At 46.8% G+C, this 18,701-nt stretch overlaps 1 protein-coding gene across 2 annotated transcripts; it reads right to left on the minus strand.

Moving 5' to 3' along the window:
• Positions 1–2,449: 2,449 nt before the first annotated feature.
• Positions 2,450–18,177, minus strand: MEDAG (mesenteric estrogen dependent adipogenesis). Of its 2 annotated transcripts, none has more exons than XM_032496346.1 (5): positions 17,594–18,177; positions 10,700–10,809; positions 7,811–7,923; positions 7,335–7,382; positions 2,450–4,873 (listed from the first exon to the last, which is right to left on the minus strand). In XM_032496346.1, exons 1-5 carry the CDS (start codon positions 18,166–18,168, stop codon positions 4,865–4,867), a joined length of 855 nt encoding a protein of 284 aa, XP_032352237.1. In that variant the 5' UTR covers positions 18,169–18,177; the 3' UTR covers positions 2,450–4,864. The 2 variants fall into 2 exon arrangements, with proteins under 2 accessions (XP_032352237.1, XP_032352236.1); XM_032496345.1 differs by having other exon boundaries at positions 7,097–7,382; positions 17,594–18,153.
• Positions 18,178–18,701: the final 524 nt, after the last annotated feature.

Here is an 18,701-nt window from a genome sequence, read left to right on the forward strand (position 1 = left end):
CTGGGCTGAAAGGTGAATAATTCTAATGACAATTTATAACTCTTCAAGCCACACAAACCAAAGCTATTGCCCTTTTGTCTTACTGCTCTTCTGATCTCCATCCTTTTTAGAATCTTTCATTTCTGCTTCAGAATGGATTGCTGGGATGGGTCCATTGCATTGTGAGCAGTACAGCACTCTGCCTGCCTTTGGATTTGGATTCCTCAAGGCAACTCTGTTCAAGGATTAAGCAGAATTCTTTTCCTTTCTTCTTCCCCTCAACAAGTACTGAGCACACTCAGGGCAGTACCCGGTACCACGGGAGCCCGGGGGGCGGGTCCTGGAAGAGGAGCTGCCTGCACTGAGTTCTCAGGTGAAGAGGAGGAGGGGCCACAAGGCTGAGCAGGCGCCCAGGAGGCGGGAACGGCCTGCGCCTGCGCACGCCAGGGTCCCTGACAGCCCGGTCCTGCCAAACTGCAAAGGGGCCAGAGAGCTGAGCAGAAGGCCCTGAAGCCTGGGCTCCACCTGGACACACAGAGAAGGCACTGAAGTGGGTTAGACGACAGAGCGGGGTCAGGTCGGTTAGTTTAAGTAAATCTTGGGCTCTTCTCCTGGAGCAAGAGAAGCGAGGTTCCGTATCCCACCAGAGTGAGTCTACCATACAGGTACAAAGACATCTAGGTCACCAAGATGGCTCTTCCAGTGTTTTGAATTAATCAAAACCAACTGAAGGTAGTTACACTGAATGGGTTAAATGTTAACTGGTTATTTCCAAGTGAAATGATTACAATAAATTTCTCTCTGCCACGCACACTACAGAGGGAATGTGATGAATAGTAGAGACGGGGTGGGTGGTGGCAGAGGGGACAGCAAGGATAGAAATTTGGGCTGTGAAGGAGGAAAGTCTAGCTGGAAAGAGGGAGTGGGTCAGGTAGACAGTTACTACTTGAAATGAGGGAGGACTAGCCAAGTTCATAGGCCAAGGGGAAGGAGCAGGGAGAGAGAGAACGTGATGCTCCAGGAGAGAGCAGGTGGGGTCTGGGCCCGGGGAGGCAGGTGTGCCAGGAAGCTGCTTCCCACACTGAGTGCACCCACTGCCACCCGGGCATCTGACCAGAACACAGGCCAGTGTGTCAGCTCGGCCCGAGATTCTGCTTTTCTAACTAGATCCCCAGGTGATCCATAAAGTATGAGAAGGGCAGGTAGGTCTAGCGCCTTGTCCCAGGGCCGGCAGTCTGGGTACCACCTGGGAAACTGCTAGAAACGCAGCAGCTCAGGTCCCACCCAGACTTCCTGCGGCTTAACCGCCAGCAGACTCCTGGGCACATTCAAGTGTGAGGAGCTCTGCTCCAGGTAAAGGGAGAGGCAAGTTTGTCTCCTGAATGAGAGGGAGAATGGGGAAGAGTTGATGGGAGACTGGGTGGATGGCTGCGTCCAAAAGCCCAGAAATGGTCACAGACCTTCCTTAGCGATGCCACGTGCTTTGGATACAGATTTCCTGAGTGAAGTTTCTCTCTCTGGCTTGCTTGTTACATTTGGGGCAAAGACTTTCTATTACTATGTAGTATGTGCTTTTATTCAAATGTCTTCATGTTAAAAAAAAAAAAAAACTGCCTTTTCTTTTTGTTTTGGCTGATTGATTAATTCATAAAACATTTTCTCAATTTCTGTGATAGACTGTATTATTAAGGGTTCTCTAGAGAAACAGAACCAATACAGTGTGTGGTTGTAGAGAGAAAGAGATTTCATTTAAGGAACTGCCTCACACAGCTGTGGAGCCTGGCAAGTCCTAAAGCCGGCCAGCAGGCCAGAGACCCAGGGCAACTCCAGGCAGATCCGACCTTGCAGTTCAAGCCTGAAGGTCATCTGTGGAGAATTTCCTCTTGCTCAGGGCAGGTCAGACTTTTGTTAAATTCAGGCCTTCAACTGATGGGAGAGGCCCACTGGCATCGTGGAGGGCCATCTGCTTTACTTAAAGTCCACTGATCTCAATGTTAGCCTCATCCAAAAACACCCTCATAGAAACATCAAGAATAATGTTTATTGAGACATCTGGACACCGCAGCCCAGCCAGATTGACACATAAAATTAACCATCAGAGATCTGTGTCTTCCTGAGGTCATCTGGTTCATTTCTGCCACTAAGAGGGGTTGAGGTTAAGCAGTCCATGAATGAATGCTATCCTTTCATTGAAAAAATCCAGAGAAGAAAATTCTATAATATTCTCTATTTTATTAGGACAGCCCAGTTTAATAGAGTAAATTCTAAGCTCTGCTTGTAGCTTGCCATTCTCCAAACTCGCTTACATTTTATCCAAATAAAGCCATGAGAGCAAGTTCAGACCTTGATTCTATCAAAACCTCATCAATCGTGTATAAATGTCACCTCCCTCCTGGGCCATCTCTGCTGTCTCTGATTCTTGTGTTCTGCTCTTCTCTGAACTCTTAAGAGTAATTACTAACACCTTGCATTGTTAGTCCTCTCAAGTTTATTCAAGCCGTGAATATCAAGTGTGAACAGTCATTTTAAATCTGTTATACCAGCATTTATCCATCCAAATGAATGTTCTCTTCTTCAAAGTAATCATTTATTCTAATGACACCATGATTGCTTAAAGCATTTTTGAAATTCTTTAGAAACTCCCTTCAGAAATTGATGCACATTCTTTTGAATGTCTTAAGTAGGGGCATAACTTTGCTCTTTGAAGATAGACTGGATATTTGAAACAGTAAGAAGAAACTTGAGCTGATAATTAAGGTAGGCATCAAGTCTGGCAATGTTATTCTTTGGCCAAAAATCAAACTATAACCATGAGGTAATAAGGAAAAAACTCCTTCATTCTGTAGATAATGTCTGGATTTGCATTCTTGTTGGAACAAATTAATACCTAATATACCAGCCTCAGTGCACTGCACACAGCAGGCACTCAATCATACCTGTTGAATGAATGGATGATTGCTTAGGCCATTCCTGTCCTATAGATTTCTAGTGGTCTTAGTCTGTCAAAACATCGGAATCAGGCCACATATATACCCAGATCTCTTCTACCCAGGAACATCTGTCCCAATAGACTTTTCACCAATTTTAAAGATTTCCCAATATTGCTTCTTTGTGACATTTGCTAATGAAATACGTTAGCACAGTGTACATTTCTTTAGAGGGAGTCGATAAAAGTTTGCTGAGTGACTTTCAAATGAGTGACTGCTGAGTCAACTGAAAAACAAATTTTAATGATAAAAGAAACCTTTCAGATCTTTAGTCCATTCCTGGAGTGGTTCCCAATGGTTTCCCCAAATTTAACTACTTTTGAAAAATCTACTTTGTCAGTTTTTGTGAATAGAGTTTCTATTTCCTTTGGGAAGCATATAATATTTGATATCCACCAGAGGTTTGTTTGCTCTGGTATAACATTTATGTTCTTATTCATACTCTCCATTTTGCACTCAGTTGAGTAACAAATGTTTGTCCTCTTCTGTTATTAAGGAATAGTTCCCTTTTCTGAAACATCAGTATCAATTTTTTTTTCTTCAAATACTTCATAGACCTGCTCTTCAAAAGGCTCTTCTTCAGAAAGTAGCCGTAAGACCACAGTTCCTGCTGTAAGTTAGTAAGTTACAAGGCAAGCACACCCCCTGCGGAACCCAGGGAGGATCGCACACGCTTGGTCACAAAGTTAATCGATTCTATGCTGAATGCTAAGGAAACATTTAACTGCACAAATATAGTACACAACATTTCAAATATAAGTGAAAGGCCAATTAGTAGTGCTATCAAAATGTATAATACAGAAATATTTTTTAAAAGGATAGAAAAATTATACTCAGGACCCATACATCTTCCTCATTATAACACATGTAGCGATTCATTCGTGCAGGTTTTTGTATGTAAATAGGATGATTTTTTTTTTTCTTTTTGAAGAACTCCACTGTAGCTATGAGATGAAAAATGTATTGATGTAACAACGTATTATGGTAATGGTATAGCTTTCTTCAATTTTGCTTTTAGTGTTAGGAAACTAAAAGCTTATAAAATACCCAACTGACATAATGTGCTTTTAATAAAGAGGACACTGCTGTATACATTACCCTTCTCCTGTCATGTCTGGTATCACATCACCTGGCCTCTTTCTACACAGGCCACGTTGATAAAAGGGAGGCCAAGGGAGTTCAAATTGCAGGCAGTGGGGGGTGGGGTTACCATCCTATCCACCTGGCCAGTCCTCCAGCAAATCGTACCTTGAACGTTTCTCCTAAGGTGTCCTGTGGGCAGGATGAAAAACAGACTTGCCTTTCAATGAAAGATGTTCTGGCTTTTTGCCCAGCCAAGTTCGCAAGAGAACAGCACTGCGAACCCCATGCTTGCTGGGTGTGGGTTCAGACAAGGATGTTCCAAGCAGAGGGCTGAACCCAAATTTATGAAGCATCACAGGGCAAAACCCAAGTCAGACGGCTCCCACAAAGGCTGCCCGGGAAGTTCTCAGGACGCCAGGGTGTCAGCAAAGTGTTCAGGGTGGCAGGACCTGCCGCTCCCTCTGCCTCTTTGGAGAAGTGTTAAAAGGAGAGGACACCACCCCCCGCCCCAGGCCATGGGGCCAAAGCCCCCCCATCCTGAAGTCAGCTGCCAAGGCACTGCCCGTGGACATGGAAGAGAGGGGCCTCTGTAGGAGTGGAGGGCGGAAGTGCCTGCCTCCCACCTCTCTCTCTCGTCCCCTCAACCTAGTTGTGGCGCAGGCCCGGGGAGCAGGAGGAAGCCCCGAGTGTCCAGTCCAATCAGATAAATTGGTTGGGTGTCTCTTCAGATTCCAGAACACATGGAAATGGCAATTCTGTCAAAAGAAGCTCCGCCAAAGATGATCTGGGTGACAGACTACAGTTAAAAACTTCATCTATTGAACCTGAAAAAGGTAAACAGGGCAGGCGTTATTACCATCACTGGGAAAACAAAACCATAACCCAACAGTGCCTTAAAACCCGTGCAACACCCAGCGTAACCATTTCAATAATGAACAGCGAATCTGGCTTCCCAAGAAAAACTCAGAAAGATGACAGAAACGTGTTGCTTTCTGTTTACCTGCAGGATGTGGATTGTCACCTGTTTTCTCCAGGGCCTGGAGATGCAGGTACCCTTTCTCATTTGATGACAAAAGGCCCACAGGTGGGGGACAGATGCCGGGACACAAGTCAGTTTTTGAGTGGAGATGGAGCTGGGCTAACTGATCACAAGGGCAGAGCCGGTGGAGCTGTCTGCTGGGAGGCGGTGGGGGCTGCTGTATCGTGGCTGGGCCACCTGTGGTGCATAATGATGGCTCCGTGGGCCTTGAAGTGTCCTTCTCACTGCCCTGGAGTGGAAGTGGCCCCAGGGCTGGCTCAGAGGAAACTTTGCAAGGAAGCACTGCCCAATTTCACGTGCCCCACAGTGTCCCCAGGATGTGAGTGGACATCCGGGCAGCATATAGGATAGAGGGTGAGCAATGGTGAAACAGTGAAGCGCTGCCCAGGCTGCGGTGGCCAGTGGGTGAGGCTGGAGGGCGTCACAGGAAGGACCAGGCATCTGGGATGGCTGCAACCAGGCAAGGCAATCTTCCCCAAAAAGGAAGAGCGTATAACCACCCACATGGCTGCCATGGAGCAGAGCAGAAGGGCATCTTTGTAGGAAACAACCAGCAGAGGAAGCTACAGCAAGGGGTAGGGGGTGGGAGGGGGAGGAGGAGGAGGGAGACACAGAGAAACTCATTCCAGGATAAGAGCGAGCTAGGAGTAAGCATTTTTGCTAGAAACACTGGAAGAAAGGAACTGTCATCAAATACAATTAATGAAACCTTTGGGTTTTTTTTTTTTTAACTTTTTGAAAACTGCAGGTTCATAGAGACTGGTGTTCTTTTGTTTGCTTGTTTTTGTTTGTTTGTTTGTTTGTTTGCAATTAGCAGCAGGAGTTCTGGTTCAAGGACATTGTCTTTCAGCCCAGACTAGCCTGGGACAGAGAAGGGCTCAGCAAAAGACAAATCCAGACAAGACCTGACTGATGCCACCTCCTTAACCACATCAGACTAGTCCTGGGTGGAGGCGCTGGGTATTCAAAGCTAGAACACACCCCATGTGATCTGTAGCATTCTCAAGAGTTCTTCTTCTTCTTTTTTTTTTTTTTAACAAGTTTTAAAAACGTTTATTCTTCACTGGTGCCTCATTTTTTTTTTTAATTGAAGTATATCCAGTTTACAGTGTTGTGTCAGTTTCTGGTGTACAGCATAATGTTTCAGTCCTACATACACATACATATATTCTTTTTCATATTCTTTTTCACTATAGGTGACTACAAGATATTGAATATAGTTCCCTGGGCTATACAGAAGAAACTCATTGTTCATCTATTTTATATATGGTAGTTAGTATCGGTGCATCTCAAACTCCCAATTTATCCCTTCACCCCGCCTTCCCCCACTGGTAACCATAAGTTTGTTTTCTATGTCTGTGAGTCTGTTTCTGTTTTGTAAGTAAGTTCATTTGTGTCTTTTTTTTTTATCAGATTCCACCTATGAGTGATATCATGGTATTTCAGCCATAAAAAAGAATAAAATAATGCCATTTGCAGCAACATGGATGGACCTGGAGATTGCCATTCTAAGTGAAGTAAGCCAGAAAAAGGAAGAGTTATTCTTTTGTGGTCTTACAAACTCTGGAGAACCCTTCCAAATATTTTTGAAGATAGATGTCTTGACCAGGTAGCTTCCTCCCCCAACCAACACTTTTCCTTAACATTCTGTTGCGCTGAATAATCACATGAGGAAAGCATTATTCTTTTATATTTAAATTATTATTAACAATACTTAAATGAGTTTAACATGTATGTACATTAATAATATATTTTAAAATTATTTTCTAGGTGCACTGCACAATAGAACTGCTGTCAGAAGACTTTAAGGAGCCTAAAAGGAAAAGTCACTGTGCTGCTTTTTGGTGGTAAACATTTCTCACGTCTTACTTCCTGAAATATGTGATATTACACTCACCCTTTATCAAGAGGCTTTATCTTTTCAATTAACTGATTCTTCTCTCCCATGATACTATTCTCCCCTTTTATTTAACCGTCTTCCTCAGGTACTTGAGAGCTTTTAACATACCTCTGGAAGTTACACTGAATTTTCGGTCAGAGAAACTGCTCCTTCGGATTAAAGGCTCACTCATTTTTTCCAGGAATAATTTAATGGTCTCCTTCTTTTCTGGACTTGTACTTGACAAATTCAGGACTTTTCCATTCACTTTTACAGTGGAATTGCTGAGCCCAAACCAATAGAAGAAATCAAATAACGCATCAGCCTTGAATTCATACGCAAAGCTCAAATTTTCTCCATTAACCACCTTGTTTCCTGGAGGGAAAAAATTCTTTACTGCCTCTTGAAAATCAAACTGAAAGAGAAAGAAGCAGTTAATGGATTTCATGGATTATATTACAGACATATTTTATTATAGAATTATATTATAGAATTAACAATGGCCAAAATATCCAAAATATAGCACCTCTTATTTCTCTTTCATTCTGATGTATTTTTAAACATTTGCCTTGATTTTTTTTTAAACAGACCTTTGCATTTGCTTCAAATTCCATGTAAAGACCTTGAACTGCTCTGTCAAATTTATATTTATTCTTACCCGTGTCTAATAAATGGCTAGAAACTAAGCTCATTTTCTTGGTTGTGTAATGAAGCAATGGAAAACTTCTATGCCTGCATTCAGTTAAGTTACATTTGAGCTCCAGGGACTCAGCCCTGGCAGGTAGAGAGCACAGATGCCCTCTGTGCATTGACAGCCCTGGATTCAGACAGACTGACGCTCACCTGAAGCCGGTAGCTTTCTCCAATCACTGAGGAAATGACCATGTCCATCCCCTGCTCCAGCTGTCTTCTTATCTTGGGGTGCCTTGTATTCACAAGAAATGCATATGTTTTTTCTAGAAATTAGGACACAGAAGTCAAAGAGAAGGGTGCATGTGTGATGTAAACATACTTCTGACAAAGCAGTGATTCCCACCGTGTTTGGAGATTTTATTTGTTTATAACTTCCCTTGCTGCTCCCTCAGGACCTGGCTGCAAAGCCTAACCCATCTCTAGGAATGTTTCTGAGAAGTTTGCAGATGTAAATGTGAAGGAAGCTCCAGGATCTTGTAAAGGCAGCTCAGAAAACCAGCTCCCCCCAGGCTGCACTTTGTTACTCTTGTCTCAGAAATTGAAAATTCCGTTCCCTAATTATCACAGATGAGGATTGAGTCGCCGCTGCACGCATCCAGTGCGGGGAGCCAAAGTGAACACGGGTCCCCGCCTGGCTGGGTAAACAGTGACTTGGCTCTCACCTACGCTTCCTCATTTGCAAAGCAGAAAATCAGCAAAGTCCAGGGAAGGAGGCTACCCCGTGGCTGCCCCTCCCTCTTCCTTCCCTGCCCTCCCCTAGAGCCCTTTGCCAAAGGGCTAATCTGGGTTCTAAGGACCGAGGCAATTTGAGGGTGGTTCTCCTCCACACCCAACTCCAGCAATACTAGCCCATGGGAAAGTCTCTCCCGATGTTTAAATACTAACGCGTCTATGTTCTGGAAGTTGTTTTTTGTTGGTGTTTGTTTGGTGGGTTTGGTTTAGTAATCCCTTAAATCCAACTCTGTCCAAATCTATATAATCTAAGCAAAAGGAAGGTTGTTCACTCACTAGGAAATTTGCAATATTATTAACCAATAATCTCTTAACTTTTCCAGCCCCCAGAATCAAGCTCTATGGCCTTCATTACTCAAGCATTTTTTTCTAGGAAGATATATAACACAGGATGTCACCCTTTGTCTAAAGGCCATGGACCAGCCATCACATGATTTTGGAAACCGAACATTCTGCACTGGTTTTGAGCGTCAAACCTGTCGTCCACCAAGAGCAAGCGTTACGTCCTTGGGGAATACATTTTGAACTTAACTTTTGCACTAACCTTATTCATCTTATTTTTCCTACTCCGCTTTTCCTGTCTCCCAAATCATTTGGGGGACACTTTAGATATAAACCACCTTATATCCTCTTTGAGAAAAGATATAAATAATCAAGTAAAACAAGCCAGCTATTTGATACCTTGAGTTAACTTTCACATAAGCCAAATCAAGACCTTTGAGCTCATTAGACACTCGGGGCCACCACGCTCCACAGTTGTGCTGGTTGGGCAGGTTGCACACTGCACAATTCTAGAGGATGCCAATCACTTTCACATTGTCTATGTGTATATTTCTAATGACAGACTTTTGGGAAGGATCAGTAAATTGTCTGGCGTTAATGGTGGCTTTTTCTAAATTTGCACAAGAGTATATTTTGGGATAGAAGCAGGGCTGAACATGTTGCATCACAATTTTCATAACTTAACCTTAACCATATTAAGAGTCTATGTCAGAGAATTTCTTCATTTCATGGCTTTCCTTACAATTAACCAGGACTGGGTTTCAGTGCCTCCTTCCACAAGAGACACAACTGTGTACTTCTGAAGGCCACCCACAAATATTCCTTCTACCACTCCCTGTACTTTCATGAAAATGTTAAAATGGAGAGGTCTCTTATTCTTTCTTGAGATTCCTCCTGAGAGATCGATGCAGGAGGTGTACTTGATACATCTGTGAATTGCATTCTTAGAGAATTCACTGGCTTTCTAGTCACCATCAAGCCAAATAAGATCAGGGGCTCAGAGGCTCTAACAAGCATTGCTTGTTACAGTGCGATCTGTTCCCAGCCCCTCCTGCAGAGAAGGACATCGTGACTTTGAATGATGAAATGAGCAGGGAATCTGAATGACTCTGAATGAGACAGCAGAGAGTCAGCTCCACGAATCTGAATGAGAGGGCAGGTTTGAGGAAGTCTGTTTGGAATTTGTAGATCAATTCTTATTCCCTTGGGCTCATTTTAAGAACGTTATTTAGAAGTAAGTTTAAGACATTCTAACTCTATCACAGAGCATTATGCTCATGACTTTCACCATATATCACTTCAGCAGGAGGTAGAAGTTAAAAACAGATTTTTCATATTGAAATTTGAGTTAATATAGTTGTTATCAGTTAGTCTGATTTCTTGGAAGAAAACGAGAAAGAGATATGTCTAAAATTGAAATTTGAAGGCTATAACATGAAATATAAAAGCATCGAAATCATTTACCTTCTTTATCTTAGTTTTCTCCTTTATAAAATGGGGAGAATCCAGGTCCTTTCTCAGGCAGGATGACCATTCATCCTAGCTAAGCCTGAGTCTCTTCCAGTTTATACCTCTGTAGCAGCATAATTATTAACAGTACCTGCTTTCACGCTCAAAAACGTTCTCCTTTGGATGATATGCCCAGCAGGGCTGTTGGCAAATTAATGACATCAGAGCATGCCTGGCACACGTGTTTGGGATGCGGTAAACAGTAACACAGATCATCCTCTTCATCACTCCGGTCATCTTTGCAACCCCTGTAGGCTCAGAAATCACTCCCTGCTCAGACAGGAAGCATGAAAGAAAACTCAGGAGACAGATGGCTTCAGCCGGAGGATCATTCAGGGGTTTGCTCTGCAGGCTTGTGCTGGGCTTTCGGTGGCCTAACATGGCAGGCTTCTCATTTCCAGCCTGGCACGAGCTGATGTCCACCCTGCTTTCTCCAGGCCCAGCGTCTGCCTCAGCAGCTGACCACAGCCCACAGCCCAGCAAGGCAGAACCAAGCGCAAACATCTACAGACCTACCTTTTGAGGCGTCCTTTTGGGTTTGCACGTTAATAAAGAACAGCATTGGTTTGCTCAATATAGTTTCCCTGTAGTCTTTATAATCACAGTAGTTGGTCAGTTCCACATACCTATGAAGAAAGCAGAGAAGGCGGCAAGTGCAGTGAACCCTCCAGTCACAGTCAGGAGGGGACATGCTGGACAGGTGCCTGCAACATCCAGACTTTTTGAAGAAAGTCCCCTAACGTGTGCCCTTAGGGAGGCAGCCACATCTTGTACCAAATGCATAAATCCTTCCCCCTGGTCGGCAGACAGATCTGCATGCAGCCAAAAGGTGTCCGTGGTCCTGGGGGCACCTGGCACCAATGCTTGGCTCTCAGAGGCAGTCTTCACCAGATGCTGACCAGCACCGTCCACCTTGGGCTGTAAGAGTTAGTTTGAAGCTACAGGAGTGCTACGTCTCTCTGGACTGAGAATGACTTATACTCAATCAGTGGAATTCACTGGGTGTGCTCAGTGCAGTCATCCTGACTAACTGGTGGGTCTGAAATTTTCCTCTCCTTCTCCTCCCCTTTTCCCTTCTCTAATTCCAAGATAAACCCAGCACCCCCCCCCCAGATTACGCAATCGACCAGTATTCACCAGAATCGAACTAATTCACCTCTCCCTGACGGTGAGCGTGTGCAGTTGAAAAACAAAAACCAAAATAATGTTAGATTTCTGTCCAGGGCCCTATTAAATTTAGCCTCCTTGGTTTTAGTTCATTATTCCAGCCCAGGAAGAGCTTCTGGCTTTTTGACTCTTTCCTCCAGCACGTCAGCTTTCTCTCCCCACTCTACACATTTTCCAAGCAGTCTGCATCTCAACCTGCACGGTTGATAAACAAGACAGATGCGAGCACAAATTGTCTTCCTTCAAGAAGATGGCTAATTGTCTAACTGAGCCCAAGCTCAGAAGCCGAGTGGACCTGGGCAGGCCGAGTGGTACCCAGCAGGCTGCGGGATGTCAGCCACAGTCCCTCTTCCAGACCGCATGGCTTCCCGTGGACGGCTCTGCTGTGCGGGCTGCATGGAGTCAATGGGCTGCTTTCGCCACTACACCCTGAGCTGGCTTGTCCCGGGCGGGACAGCTCCCGCTTTTCTTTCCAGCCTGTGGTCCTTCCAGAGCCTGACATGAAAATCACCGCCTTGGGGAGCCCCCACAGCAGGGAGTTGTGGCCACACTGTCCTCTCAGCCTCCCTCCCCATCGCCCACTTCCCACAACCCACTTAGAGGGGCCGGAGCCCAGGACAGTGCCCCAGGCAGGGGTCAGGAGCAGTGGAGAATACCTAACCCCCAGCCAGAAAAGCACAGCTTCTGCTCGCAGGCCTCCAGCTTGGCTTCTTGGAAATCTGTGTCATCATTTTTTTCTGGGATTGTCAGATCTGATTTGAGATCCTTTAAAACCTAACCCCCACGGAGCATTTAAGGTGATTCTGCCTTCTATTTCCCCAGGCATTTAAGGTGGTCTCCACCTCCCAACCCTGGGCACCAGGGGTGGCCAGGGGGCTGGTCCCCTGGGGAGGGGACACAGGCTGATGCATCCAGGGGAGGAGAGGGGATGCAGGGGTTGATGTTCAGGGCTGCAGGTGCTGAGGGCTGGAGTAGGGGAGAGGAGGTGCCAATGGAGAAGAGGCAGGGGACCTAGCTGCGTTGGAGGGGAACGGATGGTAAGACAGTGCAGACGGGGTGTCGCATGGTTCTTCTTATGTGCCTCCTCCACCCTCACCCTGACCAGGCGGAACAGTGCGCGCTGAGACAGGGTGGGGCAGCCCCTGAAGGGGAGTGTCGCTGTGCTCCGCATCAGCAGAGAGAATTTTCCTGTTCTTTGTCCCAACTGACCAACTGCCAAGAGGTACTGGAGAAAGGAAGCAGAGGCGCAGGAATCAGAAAGGGAACCACCGTTTGCTGGGTTCATTCATTCTCATTCATTCATTCAACAGCATTCACTCAGCACCAATTATGTGCCGGGCATTGACATACAACATACATATCTGAGGGGCTTAGGGCCCAGAAGATGGGGATGGAGTAACAGGGCAGCGGCACAGGGAGGGGCTCCCTCGTGCTCCCTACCCCTCTGCCATCCATCTATGCAGCTGCCAAGGACGTGGCACAGGCTGGCAAGAGTGACCTGGGAGGGGGGTGAGGAGAGAAGAGTAAGGTCTGTGGTTGCAGAGGGCTGCGGGGATGGGCAGAGAGAGAAAAGTCTTGTAGTCAAAGAGGAAGAAAAGGACGAGTCTGATTGGAGTGAACAAAGAGATAGATGCATGATGCCGGCTGGAAGTCGGGTACCACCTGTGAGCCATCCAAAGCAATTTTCACATTCTCCCACCTTGTTTATCATGGAGTTAATTTATAGTCATTTAAGCACTTAATATTTTCCTCAAGGAGATTCCTCTTCTCTCTCAATATCCACAGTCTAACCATCATTCTCCAGCACACACACACGATGTGTGTGTACCGTACATCCAGAAAATCTGCAGTTTTGATTACTACTGTGATGACACAAATAACAGTGCGATCCTTGCCTCTGCCTACAAAATCGACTGACATCTGATTGGAGGTATCATCGGCAGGAAAAAGATAAAAATTGCAACTTGGAAATGATCACTGGTTGGGAAAATAATCAGTTTTCCCCAGAATTCTGTAGAAGGCTTTTTTGAATGCTAAGGGCTCAGAGAGCTATTTGGCCTGATCAAAGGAGGAGGACTGGGCAGGGGGAGGAGGAGGGAGAATCTTCTGGATAGTCACATATTGAGTTTAATGCATACCTATACATGCATCGCCTCTTTTGGAGTCTGAATTTAATAAGATATCCTGAATAATAAGACTATGCTCAGCATAATTTAATCTTCCTTTGATGATTTAGAGGCACGTTTAGGATCTTAACGGGGCTGTAAACATCATCACAGAGCATGGCAGTTATCACTGTACCACAGATGCAGGAAAATGCTGCTCACATGAGAGCTCTGATAACAGAATTTACAGACAAGAGGCTGTGGCAAGATCCCTACTTAACTCTCTATTTAAACAAGGTCACAGATCAGAAATACCTGCTTAATTCATCCATTCTCAGCCTCCAGTTATGGTCCAATTGTTAAACATCCCAAAATTGCAGCGAAATAAATGAATGTGAATATCCCTTTGGAATTCACTGGTGTGAGATTTGGATAAGTATGTCACTAAAATACAAAAAGACTGAGGACCTAGTTGTTAAGTCTCACAGGTCTTAAAGCACCTGACATTCAACCCCCGATTTTATTTTAAGATAAGCCTGGCCAGACAACATTAGGGACTAGTTATCTCATCTTTAATCATGCATATTTCTAAATTATGAATGCAAATACTGCTTCTGTGTCCTGGATATTTATGATATTTGCTGAACTTATCATTAGGGATGAGACACAAACAGTTTAAGAGAGTTCCTTTAAACTCTCATCTCTTCATTGATTTTATCCTGGCCCCCAAATGCTGCTAGGCTGAAACTTTCTACGCCTGGCTTTAATCCGAAGACTGAAAGGCAGAACAACGTAATGGAAAGCTTGGTGATTCCAGATAAGAAGATCTCATTCACGTCCTGACTGACTGGCTGTGTGAACTCGGTCCCAGAGCCGCAACTCACCACGACCTTGAGTTACTTAACCCATCTGGACTGGTTCCCTCCTCTGTAAAAGAGATATAGCACTGTTGCCTTCTACTTGATGATTTAATGCAGTGCCAATAGCATAGATGTGCGTACTTGGGCTGATAGTAAATACTTAACAAACATCATCAGTGTCTTTAATTCTGGCCAACTCAGCTGGCCTTAGGGTGAAGCTCTGTAAGCTTCTGACACACAACCAGCGCTGTGTTCATGTGAGTTGCCAGGAAAGGAGGACTGTATGAGTATCTGAAAAATAAATGAGTAAGAGGTTCTCCTTTCTTGCTCCAATTTCTTTCCTCATCTTTTCAGTTTGGGAGGCAAAAGAGAACAGCTTAGCCAAGGCAATGTCTGAAAGATGGGACCAAGAAAGCACTTTGAATTTTTGCTTCTCGCAAATCAGGAGTAGCTGAAACATCACTCACCCTTTAGGATGTCTACCCAGCATTCTCTGCAGATTTTACATCATCTCTAGCATGACTTGAAAAGCTGCTCCAAATTTCCCTGGATCCTGACAATTTAATGTTCAAATAGGAATTCAAACCCATGGCTTCCATCTCTGTGTGTGTGTGTACGTGTACGTTCATTTTTAAAAAATATGAAGAGAGTAGCAGAGAAAAGGGGGAATATACAGGAACAGTCCTTGTGTAAAAGGCCCAGAAACTGCTTATAGCTACCATAATCCTTTGCTGTGACACTAAGCAGAAGTTTACAGGAACGTTCTGCCCTTGAGAATACACAGGACGGCCCTGCTGTGTTTCCCGGGTTAACTCACTAGCTTTATGCAAAGCCTCCCTTTTGCTCTCCAACAATTCCTTCTGTTCACTCCCTCGCCTTCTTCTTCTGCCCCTAGTCTAGTGAAATAAGCCAAATTTTCAGATTTATCACTCTCAGGTCTGTGACTCTAATCAACAATACACACATTCATTTGTGCAATAAACATTTACTAGGCACCTACTATGTGCAGGGCACTGGGGACACAAGATGAAAAAGGAAATAGTTTTGCTTTCCTTTTTCAGAAACATATAGTCTATTGGGAAGACAGATAAGAAGATGCACCATTTCAATGTGAAATGACAGATGTATGTAAGACCTTGTTGCTTAAAGTATGATCGCTGGGCCAACAGCACAGGCATCATGTGGGAGCTTGTAAAACTGCAGAATCCTGAGTCCCTCTTCAATTTTATTCAATCTAAAATCTGCATTTTAACAAGATCCTCGGGAGACTTGCAAGCTTATTTAAAGTCTGAGAAGCACTGGTATAAGATGTGGCCTCTTTCAGGGAGGGAAGAAGGAAATAAGTGACTGCTTTGGAGCAAATGTTGAGAGAGGAAGTTGTATGCTCCCTCCAAAGCCAAAGACAACTGCTTAAATCTGGCCAATTTGAGGAGCAGCAACAAAGACACCTGAATTCTGACTGCACCTCACTCCTGATCCATGAGGGCAAAACCTCCCACTGCTGTCCACAACTGTCTTCCTCCTCTTTCTAGAAGGCTCTCTCCATTCAGATGCGGTTCCCTCCCAGTCATCTTTCAGACCTGCACACCCAGTTATAAGGGGCTACTTCCTCTGCCGCAGCATGTCCTCTGGGGGGAAGACAGGTTCCTTCCAGCTCCCAAACTAGTCACAGATGCTCTCTGCTGCTCCTGGGGGACAAAGGCCCTCACTTGATTGTGTAGACTATGAGAACCTTGTATTTGCTGATCCCTGTTTGAACCCTGGTCTCTGTCACCTGATCATTTTTATTCTAGACTCTAAACTGCCAGGGAACCATGCTGTTTAATTTTCTTCTGTGGAGGAGGTGTTCAGAGCAAGAGTCTAACAATCAGACTTCAAAACCATTTGAAGTTTTGCAACACTGTTTGCTGAGACTAGGGGAGCTGACTCTTGTCAAAGGTCTAACCTATAGCTTCAATTAATTCTGGACATTTTTTACTTTTCATACTCTGTTCTCAAATACAATATTTATCTTCTTTTAAAATCTTTGCAAACTGATTTCTAACTCATTTCTTCCCATGGTCCCCTGCTTATGTCTTGGAATTTTCAATTCACTAAGAAAGGACGAAGAAATTTCTTGCTGGGAAATGGCTTTTCAGGCACTCAAAGCCCTCGCTATCTTTGTGTGGAAAAGCAAGTTTTTCCCAGCAGCTTTGAAGGAGGCATTTTAAATCTCTCTCTCTCTTTTTTTTTTTTTTTTTTTGCTTGCTCTCCTGGCTCCATCCCCCACCACCGCCTGCTGTCTTCCCCAAAGCAAAGGCCTTCCCTTTTAATAGCTGGCCGGCTTACTCATCTCTGAATCAAACTCTAGACTGCACTGCCCGCTTCCTGGCACTCAGCTCTGCCGCAAATTTAAGACCTGTCCGCGTGGAGCCGCCGATCCCCCCACCCACACGCTGTGGCCTCTGGTGGCAAGAGGCGCCGCAGAATCCAGCAGTGAAGCTGCCTCCTTTACCCCATCAAAGCCCGCTCCAGCCTGACTACATCCCTGGTGGCTTCTTGTCTGGTAGGAAGTGCTGCAGGCACTTTGTCCACAACACTTAGGCATCCTGCGCACCCTTCATCCAATTAAGCTCAGCGCACGCAAGCTCTGCCCCAGGGTCCATGGAAGCAACACTCATTGCACTTACTTTCCCAGAACTGAACTGCCCACTTGACAACCCACATGGCCCTGGGTTGGACTTCACGGGGCTTTGGTCCCTTCTCAGCCATGGTTTATTGATTTTTTTTTTTTTTTTTAACTAAGTGAGGCCAAAGACAGGAAACTTTAAATTTCTGCCCTTGGGTCTCCTCACTAGATAAGCGAGCATCGCACAAAGTGGAACATCCTCTCCCCTCCCCTTCCCCCCAGTCTAAAGCCAGGGTGTGAGTCTCTCCTTAGCAAAGGGTGTGCCCCAAACTGGAGCTCATCAGACCCAGTTAAGGAGCCAGAAAGGGAAAATCACCCGCCAGTTCTGTTTTCCCCACCCTGCCCTTCCCCACGCGCCTGCCCTGATGCCCACCTGGGCGGCTCACATGGCCGCAAAATGTCAGTGCAATGGGCAGAAAAACCAGGGCGGGGGTAGGAGGGCTATGCACCTCCAGGTGACGTTAGCAAAGAGCAAAATTTCGAAGTCTGACTTAGGAGGGAGGTACAGGCTGGGACTCGGGAAGCGAGGCCAGGGACGGGGCCGGTAGCGAGGGGGCAGGCCTCGGCGGGGGCCAGGCGGCGGGCCGGGGCGCGCGGCGAGGCCACCCACCTCCTGATGTAGCTGCTGAGGCGGCAGAGCTGCCCGTCGAGGCGCACGAGGCCATCGCTGAAGACGTTGAAGCCGCCGCGCGCGGCCGCGGGCTCCGCGGGGCCGGGCACCACGAGCTGGTCGCCGCGCAGCTGGAAGGCGCCGGGCTGCAGGCGCAGCAGCTGTGCCAGCGGCAGCAGGGCCAGCTCGCAGTCGCACGTCCACAGGCTGCGCAGCTCCCCCGACGAGATGGACGTCAGGCTCGGCCTGGCTGCCGGCGCGCTCGCCGTCCCCGCCATGGCCCTGCCCGCGCTCCCGCCGTCGATGTCCCAGGGACGGGCCGGCGCCCCGACTCCGTCCGCCCTCCCGAGCTCGGGTCGCCGCTCGGGTGCCGCCCGCCTGCCCGCCCGCGAGGAGCGAAGCGCCGCAGGCACCGAGGGGAAAAAGCGTTCCCGGCACCGCGCGGCCCTTTTATCCGCCGCCGCGCCCCTCCCGGCCCTCGGGCACGACCCCAGACGCTCCGGGCGCGTTACAGCATCTCGGGGTTTGGCACGCGCCCGGAGGGCCGCGCCCGCTCGCAGCCGAGGGTTACTCATCCCCCTGGGGTGCTCCGCTCCACGCCCGGGGCTGGGCCCGCCCCCGCCTGGACACTGCGGGGCGGGGTGGGGGCGGGGGACACTGCCCGGGGGTGGGAGCATCCGTCCCAGGTGCGGGGTCTGGCCGGCCGTGAGAGCGAGAGCGCGCAGCTCCCGCCCATGCCCAAGACACCACACCTTTGCACGCCGGTTGGAGAGAGGCGCGCGCCCTTCTCTCCGCTCCGTCCCTGGGCCCTTGGGGTCGTCGGGGCAGTGCTGGACCTCTGATCTCCACTCCTACGCCCCGCGCCCAAGTTGGAGTCAATTGTCAGTATCTCCTAGCCTCAGTTTTCTGCTTTTTTTCCCTCCAGATCATTCCCAGCAGCCCCCATCCCCTCCCCATCCCCCCACCCCTCGCCTTTCCCCGCAGTATTTCTTACTCTGGATGCCCTTCCGTGTAGAAATCCCACTGCTCATTGTGTCACTTTTCCATCAAGGCTTCGTGAACGTCCCATGGATTTCATCACTTTGCTCTGTTTGCTTCTCCCGCGCGG

Source organism: Camelus ferus, chromosome 14 (genome assembly GCF_009834535.1).
Source record: "Camelus ferus isolate YT-003-E chromosome 14, BCGSAC_Cfer_1.0, whole genome shotgun sequence".
In the NCBI taxonomy this organism is placed as follows: Eukaryota; Metazoa; Chordata; class Mammalia; order Artiodactyla; family Camelidae; genus Camelus; species Camelus ferus.